This window comes from Arachis hypogaea, chromosome 11 (genome assembly GCF_003086295.3).
Source record: "Arachis hypogaea cultivar Tifrunner chromosome 11, arahy.Tifrunner.gnm2.J5K5, whole genome shotgun sequence".
NCBI classification, from domain to species: domain Eukaryota; kingdom Viridiplantae; phylum Streptophyta; class Magnoliopsida; order Fabales; family Fabaceae; genus Arachis; species Arachis hypogaea.
Window position 1 is genome coordinate 91889636 of NC_092046.1, and position 8908 is coordinate 91898543.

An 8908-nucleotide genomic window follows, 5' to 3' on the forward strand; every position below is an offset into this window, starting at 1 on the left:
ATAATAAGAAATCCTAATCCTAAAACCTAAGAGAGAGGAGAGAACCTCTCTCTGTAAAAATTACATCTAAACTATGAAAAGTGAATAATTGGAGATCTCCCTTTGAATGGATGCATTCCCCCACTTTATAACCTCTAATCTGTGCCTTCTGGACTTGGATCTAGGCCAAAAAGGGTTTCAGAAATCGCTGGGAGCGTTTTCTATAATTTCTGGTGCGTGGCGTCTATCACGCGTCCACGTGGGTCACGTGTACCTCAACCAGGGCAACACCATGGCTACATTAGCTATGTAAGGGGGAAGTCCATTGACTACAATCCCTCTAGAATAGAAAGGATGCTAATGGTGAAGAAGACAAGCTCCACTCGGAGCTATGAAGAAAGAATAAACCAGCAAGACCCTGGGTTTGATGAGATCCTAAATGAGATTTGTGTGATGCATGTGCATTGGATCAATGCCAAGGATGGGGTACCTAATCAATTGAGGAGAAGAGATTTGAGCCCCCAAGCTAGAGGGTGGCTAGAATTTGTGAGGAGGTCTCTAATCCCCACATCCAACACTTCAGAGGTGATCAAGGAGAGAGCTGTACTCATCTACAACATCATGAAAGGAGATAACATCAACGTGGGGGAGATGATTGCCAACAACATCAACAAAGTATTAAAAAGCACCAGTGACAACACAAGCTTGGCATTCCCCAGCATTATACAAAGGCTATGTGATGAGGCTAGAGTTGAAAAGATCATTGATGAAGTGCTTGTGAAGTAAGACAAGTTCATAACCGCAAAAAAGATGGCCAAGGTGGTGGCTGTTCACCCACTCCACAGGGCCAGAGAACGAAGAGCTCATGCCCATGAACAACAACAACAACAAGAAGAAGAAGAGGAGGTAGAAGAGCAACTTCAATTCCTGGCACTTCAACGACCACCACAATATCAATATCAGCAATTTCCAGAGGGATTCAACTCGGAGCAACTGCAAGGAGATGTACACCAAATGAAGGGAGATCTACACCACTTGAGGGAAGATATCAATCACTTCAAGGAAAGTCAACAACAACAATGTAGCCAAGTCAACCACAACATTCAACAACCCCAAGGGGGTTTTGAGGACCTCAAGGAGCAGCAAAATCAAATTAACTGGGGAGAAATGCAAGGCAGTTTAGGAGTGATTCTAAGACAGTAACTACATCAAATGGAGAGCCTTGCTGAATTCAGATACCTTTATGAAGCAAGAACTATAGCTAGAAAGGAATATGATTGCTATGTGCAAACAAAGTTGAGCTACTTATGAAACACAGTAGCTAACATGAACCCCAATTACCCCACCTATATGCAGAAATTAGAGGAACTCAGCTCAAGGCAAGAATAAATTGCATACCAACACAAGGAGAATGTGAAATCCTACATGAGGAGGTTAGGATTTTGGAAGCCCAAGGATGCCAAAGCAAAAGCAGGTTCCTCCAAACCAGATGAAGGTGGCTCTTTCCCTTCCAATAAGAAGGACAAAGGGAAGGGGCCAATGAACTAAAGATGAAGCTGCTCAAGGTTGTTGAGTCCCATGGATGACACTTTCCAATTTCTTAATTCTTGTTTAAGTTTTTGCTTTATTTACTTTTTGAATAAATAATCATGCTAGGATAGTTTATGTTTTATGCATAGTTTTTAATTCCTGTTTGATGTCTTTATGAGTTCTTTTTTTCAAGAAAGAAAATGCCATGTATTTCAAGTCTTCATTCCAACAAAAATAAAAGTAGAGTTTGTCTCCATAAGAGTCACTGTGAGTTGTGCCAAAAACAATGAGAGAGACCAAGGCGAAGATAGATTATCAAACAAACTAAGAAATAAGAAACTAAGTGTAGAACCTTGGATGAACTAAAAAGAAAATGAGTTATGGAAGAGCAACAAGCCCTAGAAGGTATAAGCAGGGAAGACCAAAGGGTGTTCCTTGAATATCCATAGAACTAAGAGGTAGTAAGCAATAAAGACCCAAGGCTCTGAGCATCAACTACTGGGATAGAAAAAGAAACATTAAAAAGCTCAAAAAAAATTAAAGATCTTAGTAGATGCTTGTGGTGAAGATGTGTCAAGAAGAGACCTGCGCAAGTAAATTCTTAGAGGTGTCTCAACACCTAGTACCCTAAAACCAACTGGTTTGGGAGTACTAATTGAAAGCCTAATTAAAGGGTTGTCTTGAGACAAAACACTTAGAGTCGTGGTCAAGAAAGCAAAATAACCCTTACTACTTCAAGGTGACAATCAATAGAAAGGACTCCTGAAAGCCTATAACTGAAAGAACCCTCAAGGATCCAAGAGCTTTTCATAACATTAAAACATGCACACATGAGTTGAACACTTAGTCTTACTCTTAGTTGTATTGCAATCACTCAACGCCAAGGCCTCAAGCTATAAAGGCTTACTCACATTGATTTGCTTGGGACAAGCAAAACTTAAGTTTGGTGTTGTGATGACTTGCATCATCTACCCTTCTTTCTTGCATAAAGAAGACCATAAAAGAGCATAAATCTCATTTGATCAGTACAATTCATGCATTATTTGATGAATATTATGGTACACCACTTTGAGATGAGTTGTGCTGAATTTCAGGTGAGAAAAGTATCAAAAATTGGGTAGAAGACAAACAAGAAGCTGGGCGTGTGAAACTGGCGTGACACTTTAAGCAAACGCCACAAAAACACACTGACGTGGCACGCCAGGAGCTGGGCGTGGCACGCCAGTACTAAAGACCAGAGAAGAAATTCAAAGCATGCATATGGGCGTGGCACGCCAGAGACTGGGCGTGGCACGCTGATACAAAATTCCAGAGAGCTACAATAGTGGACACAAAAGGGGCGTGGCACGCCAAGCTAGACGTGGCACGCCTGACTCATCAACCACTATGCGCGTGCCACTTGAGCAAAGGGGGGTGGCACGCCAACTCTCTATCCCAAGAAGAACCTTCACTATGGCGTGTCACTTGGTGTCGAAGGCGTGGCATGCCAGCCCCAAGATGTCACTTAGGCGTGCCACTAGAGAAGCCAGGTGTGGCACGCCAAGCTTGAAGAGTTCACAAACCCATGGGCGTGCCACTTGAGCAGCATGGCGTGGCACGCTGGTATAACAATCCAGAGAAGGAGCTGAAGGCAATTGAAGACTGGGCGTGCCACTTGAGCAACCAGGCGTGCCACCCCAATGCACAAAGGACCAAAAGCAAGGACTGGGCGTGCCACTTGGTATCGAAGGCATGGCACGCCAACCTTGGCATTTCAATATGGCGTGCCACTTGAAGACTGAGGCGTGGCACACCAACCATTAGAACCAAGACAAGATCATGGGCGTGGCACGCCAGCCTTTAGGCATGGCACGCTGGTTTAAGTTTCCAGAGAGGATGAAGGAGGCCAATTACATGGGGCGTGCCACTTGGTATCAAAGGCGTGGCACGCCATTCACTATTCTTCATTTAAGCATGTCACTTGAGTAGCCAGGCGTGGCATGCCAGTGTCATTTAGAAGAGAAGCATTGGGGCTTGCCACTTGAGCTCGTGGTGTGGCACGCCAAACAGAGCAATCACTCACTCACATGAGGGGCGTGGCACGCCAAACCCTCCACGCTAGTTCAACTTTCCAGAGAAGCCTAGCCAAGCATAAAGCAAGGGCATGGCACGCCAGACCTTGGGCGTGGCATGCCAGTACAAGTTTCCAGAGGCAAAGAGAAGTGAGAAAGGCAAGGGGCGTGCCACTTGAGCTCGAAGGCATGGCATGCCAACACAAGAAATCCACTACGGCGTGCCACTTGAATTCGAAGTCATGGCACGCCAAGGTTGAGAGAGGGACGAGCGTGCCACTTGAAGGAGTAGGCGTGGCACGCTAGAGAAGTGCCAGCCACACGCCAGCTAAGAAGTCATGCTTATTGAGTGTTTTTTTTTTCCTCCAAAATGTAATTTTCCTTTTTCACTTTTGTAATTCTTTTATTTTACTAGGAGTAGTATAAATAACCCCCAAGGAGTACTAAAGAAGGGGGTTAAGCAGTCAATTTTAGATCCACTTTTACACTTCACTTTTGAGTACCTTTTGAGATATGAGTAGCTAACTTCCCTCTCATTGAGAGAGGGAGCTCTGTTGTACTTGATGGATGAATGATAGTGAAATCCTTCTTCTCTTCATCTTCTCTTTGATTTGCTAGAAGAAATTTCGTTCTTCATTCTAGCATTCAATTATCTTGGAAAAGAGATTGAATGCAATTGGGTTTCATGGGAACCTTGGGAAAGAAAACATGAAACCATGCTTGAAATCCCTTCTCACACTAGAGTAGAATATGGGTTTTGGTGTTTGGATATGTGACATATAATCCTCCCTCTACATGGACCTATGATGGTGTGTGGTATAATCAGGGACCAAGCATATCTCTCTTCATGAGCAATTAGACCAAGGAATTGACTATTGATCAAGATCTGAGAGATTGAGTCACCAAGGGATTGGGGCTCAATCAATCATGATTGCCAAGAGGTCAATGAGCTGCATGATTGAAGAGGATATAAGCTAGATTTGATCCAAAGAGACAACATCTCCCAATCTCAATGAATCTCCCCATTCTTATCTATCCATTTCTTATTAGCTTAATTTTACATTCAGCAATTCCACATTCCCATTTACATTTAAGTCATTTATGATTCTGTCCTTTACTTTCTGCCATTTATATTTCTGCACTTTATTGCTTTTCTTTATATTCTAGTCATTTACATTTATGTCATTTATAATTTTGCACTCTACAATCCTATTGATCCACTTGACTAATTCATCAATTGATTAAAACTGCTCGAATTTACCAATCTCTGTAGATACGATCCCACTCCACTGTGGGTTATTACTTGACGATAATTTTGGTGCGCTTGCCAAAAGGACTAATTCACCAATTTTGAATGGGGTGTGAATTCCAGTCATCAAGCACAGTGGAAAAGGAAATTCAAAGGCAAGCCCATTCAACTAAGAAGGGTTGACCTTAAGCCCATAGCTAGAGGATAGTTAGAATTCATCCAAAGATCCATTGTTAAAGCCTTTTGTTGATTGATAATTGGAAATTACTAATTGATTTGAACGACACTAACTCTAGTCTCTCCTTAGCATTTGACTAGGACTTGTGGACTCAAATTCTTTATCTCTACTTGACTTTCCTTCATAGTTAGAGGTTAACTAAGTGGAGCAATAACCAATTCTCATCACAATTGTTTGAGGCAATGAGGATAGGAATTTCAATTCCCAACCCTAGCCAAGGCTTTTACATTGATTAATTGTCATTTACCCTTGCTTAGTTCAATTTCTTGTGTCCCTTAGCTGTTATTTGTTCTTTACTTTTATGCAAGCTTGTTTACATTTCTTGCATTCAACCTCAAACACCAAGAGAACTCCTAACCAATAATGTGCATCTTAGGGCAACTCCTAGGGAGAACGACTCGGGACTAATACTCTCGGTTATTGATTTTGAATTGTGGACACACATTTTCTATGTTTGATGCGTTATAGCTTGTTGGTTTAGACTATACTCACGACATAATTCTATTGGAAAAAATTCTAAACCAACAAAATATCTCTCATCAAAATAGCACCGTTGCCGGGGAGTTGCATATGTGTGTCATGTTGTTGGTTAGTGTAAATATGTGGATATGTGAATACCTGCATTCTTTCTTGAATGTTTGCTAGTTCAATTGTTAGTTAGGATTGATTTTTGTTTAATGCATCTTGTTGTCATGATCCCTATGCTTCTTTCATTAAATGACGCGTTCACTACTGGATCCTAGTTTAGCCCCTTTTGATTCATAAATTGAGAGAACTATCTCACATCATAGGCAAGCTAGGAGACGATTAGCCTTTGGAGGTTGTGAAAGGGTTCCTACCATTTCACCAACCGTATCCGAGGGTGAATCGGACACATCATTTGAGGAGGAAACCATCTATTCTTCCATCGATACTACTAATACTTCTTCTATTGATCTAGGTAGCAAAACCATGGCTGCTCCAAGGAGAGTCACTCTTAAGGAAGCCGGTGCTCCGGACTTTATTCTTCAACCGCTTCAAGTGCGTCATCCAGAGTTAAACGCTAATTTTGAACTCAAGACCACCTTGATTCATCTTCTACCCATGTTTTATGGACTCTCCGCCCAAGATCCTGTTAGACACCTTAGAGACTTTCAAGGTGTATGTTCAACAACTAGGCAGGAGGGTTCCAATGAGGTTGCTATTTGGTTGTTTGCTTTCCCATTCTCTCTAGTGGGAATAGCCAAAGAGTGGTTCTACACTTTGCCCGATGAGATTGTTAGTGATTGGAATTTGCTTAGAAGGAAATTCTTAGATAAATTCTTTCCTCCGGAGGTGACAGATAGATTGAGGAAAGAAATATCATGCATTGTCCAAGGTGAAATGGAAACTCTATACGAGTATTGGGAATGGTTTCGAAGGCTTCTTGACTCATGCCCTCACCATATGATTAACACTCTAGTGTTGATTAGCTATATTTGCCAAGGAACGAAACCACAAGACAAGATCCTTTTGGATGCTTCAAGCAATGGTTCCATGACAAAGTATAGAATAGCGGAGGAGGCATGGCAATTGATCACCAATTTGGCCGAGTCCACCCGACACGCTAGACAAAGAAACCATCATCCAAGAGCAATAAATGAAGTTTCTACTACTGGTGAGACTGATGCCCTTACCAAGACCTTGGGAGAAATGACATATATTCTCAAGCAACTCCAACTTAATCAACAACAACTCCACCTCCCCAAACACAACATAGTCAACAATTGGTCCCCCAAAGAGTGTGTAAAATTTGCTTTTGTTACAGCCATTACACTGATGAATGCCCAAACCTCCAAGGTTATCACCAACATGGAGGCAACTATAATCAAGGAGGTAATTTCAATCAAGGGTGGCAAGATAACTCCAACCAAGGATGGAGAGACAATTATTATCAAGGAAGAAGGGACAATAGTGGGAACCAAAGATGGAACAACAACAACAACCAACAAAACCGATACCAACAAAATCCTCCATACCAAAACCAAAACCAAGGAAGAGCCTACCAAACCTACCAAGCACCTCATCAAAAGCAAACACCTCCACCCAACCAACCACAAGCCCCCTAAATCACTTTTCCTTCTCCTTCTTCCAACCAAGATGAGACACTCCGCTCCATCCTCCAAGGACAAAAGGAGCTTCAAACCATACTTGCCTCAAGCCTTATCAGTCTTACCTCTGCCGTCCAAGCCCTTCTTTCCCATATGGAACCAACCCCTACCTCTACCACTCAACCCTCAAGCTCAAGTGCCTTACCCTCTCAACCTTTACCCAACCCCAAGGGTGGCATCAATGCCATCACCTTGAGGTCCGGCACCAAATTGTAAGAGAGGAGTCATAAAGAGCTAAGTCCAATAAAGGTCACTCAAGATAAGGATGTGGTTGAGATAGAAGAAGTTGAAGAGGAGGATGAATCCTAAGAGGTAGTTGAAGAAGTGATTGCTCAACCAATGGGTGGAATACCTAAGGATGGGGATGTCTTCAAGAAGCTACTCCAATCCCATTTCCCACATTGGCAAGGAAGACTAAGAAGCGACTTGAGTTGGATCCCAAAATGGTGGAGATGTTCAAGAAAGTTAAGGTAACCATTCCTTTCTTTGATGCTATCTGCCAAGTACCTAAATATGCCAAGTTTCTAAAGGACCTATGCATGAACAAGGAGAAGCTTAATAATTTAGAAACTATTCCATTGGGAAGCTCAATCTCCGCTTTAATGGATGATATACCGGAGAAGTGTGGTGACCCCGGCCCTTGCCTAGTTACATGCACCATAGATGGGGCCCAATTAGTTGATTGTATGTGCGATCTTGGCGCTTGTGTGAGTATTATGCCTTTATCTGTCTATGAGGTTTTGAAGCTTCCATCGTTGAAACAGTCGGCCGCCCGGTTCGTTTTGGTAGACAAAAGCATAATCTCCGTAGTTGGTATTGCGGAGGATGTTCTAGTGAGTATAAAGGGGTTGGTCTTCCCGATTGATTTCCATATTCTAAAGATGTCCCCTAGTGATTCGGGGAGGACCTCATCTATCTTGCTTGGAAGGCCGTTCTTGAAGACCTCTCGGTTCAAATTGGATGCATTTTCGGGTAGCTATTCGTTCGAGATCGATGGAATAGAAGTGAGCTTTAATCTTGATGAAGCCATCAGACATCCACCGGAGGATCATTCTATCTTCCGATAAGATTTGATTGATAATGTTGTGGCCAAAGTCCACCATGATGATTTTGATGGAAAGAGTATGATTCAAGACCTAAGTGTGGGGAGTTCCCATAAAAGTGAAGAAGATGCCTTATCACCTCCAATGTCAGCGGATGACAAAGTGCCGAGTCATGAACAAAATGTAGATTTGAAACCACTCCCATCCCACCTAAAATATGCCTTCCTTGAAGATTACCAAAAGCTCCCGGTAATTATTGCAAAGGAGCTCTTCTCCCACCAAGAGGAGAAGTTGCTTAATGTCTTGAGGAGGAACAAGAAGGCCATTGGGTGGAGCTTGGCGGACTTAGTTGGCATTAACCCCCAAGTATGTGAACACCAAATTTTCCTATACGAAGGAGCTAAACCCGTTCGACAACCTCAAAGGCGTCTAAATCCTACCATTCTAGAGGTTGTGAAGAAGGAGGTCACCCAGTTATTAGAAGCGGACATTATTTGTCCGATTTCGAATAGTGAATGGGTGAGCCCCGTCCAAGTAGTTCCAAAGAAATCTGGTGTTACTACAATCAAGAATGATAAGGGGGAGCTTATAGCCACAAGGGTCCAAAACTCATGGAGGGTGTGTATTGACTATCAGCATTTGAACTCAGCCACTAGGAAGGATCACTTCCTATTGCTGTTCATCGATTA

At 42.5% G+C, this 8908-nt stretch overlaps 1 protein-coding gene across 1 annotated transcript; it reads left to right on the plus strand.

The window, feature by feature from the left end:
* Positions 1-789: 789 nt before the first annotated feature.
* Positions 790-8243, plus strand: LOC140176156 (uncharacterized). Its single transcript, XM_072206046.1, has 3 exons — positions 790-974; positions 5839-7097; positions 7534-8243. Exons 1-3 carry the CDS (start codon positions 790-792, stop codon positions 8241-8243), a joined length of 2154 nt encoding a protein of 717 aa, XP_072062147.1.
* The last annotated feature ends 665 nt before the right edge of the window (positions 8244-8908 follow it).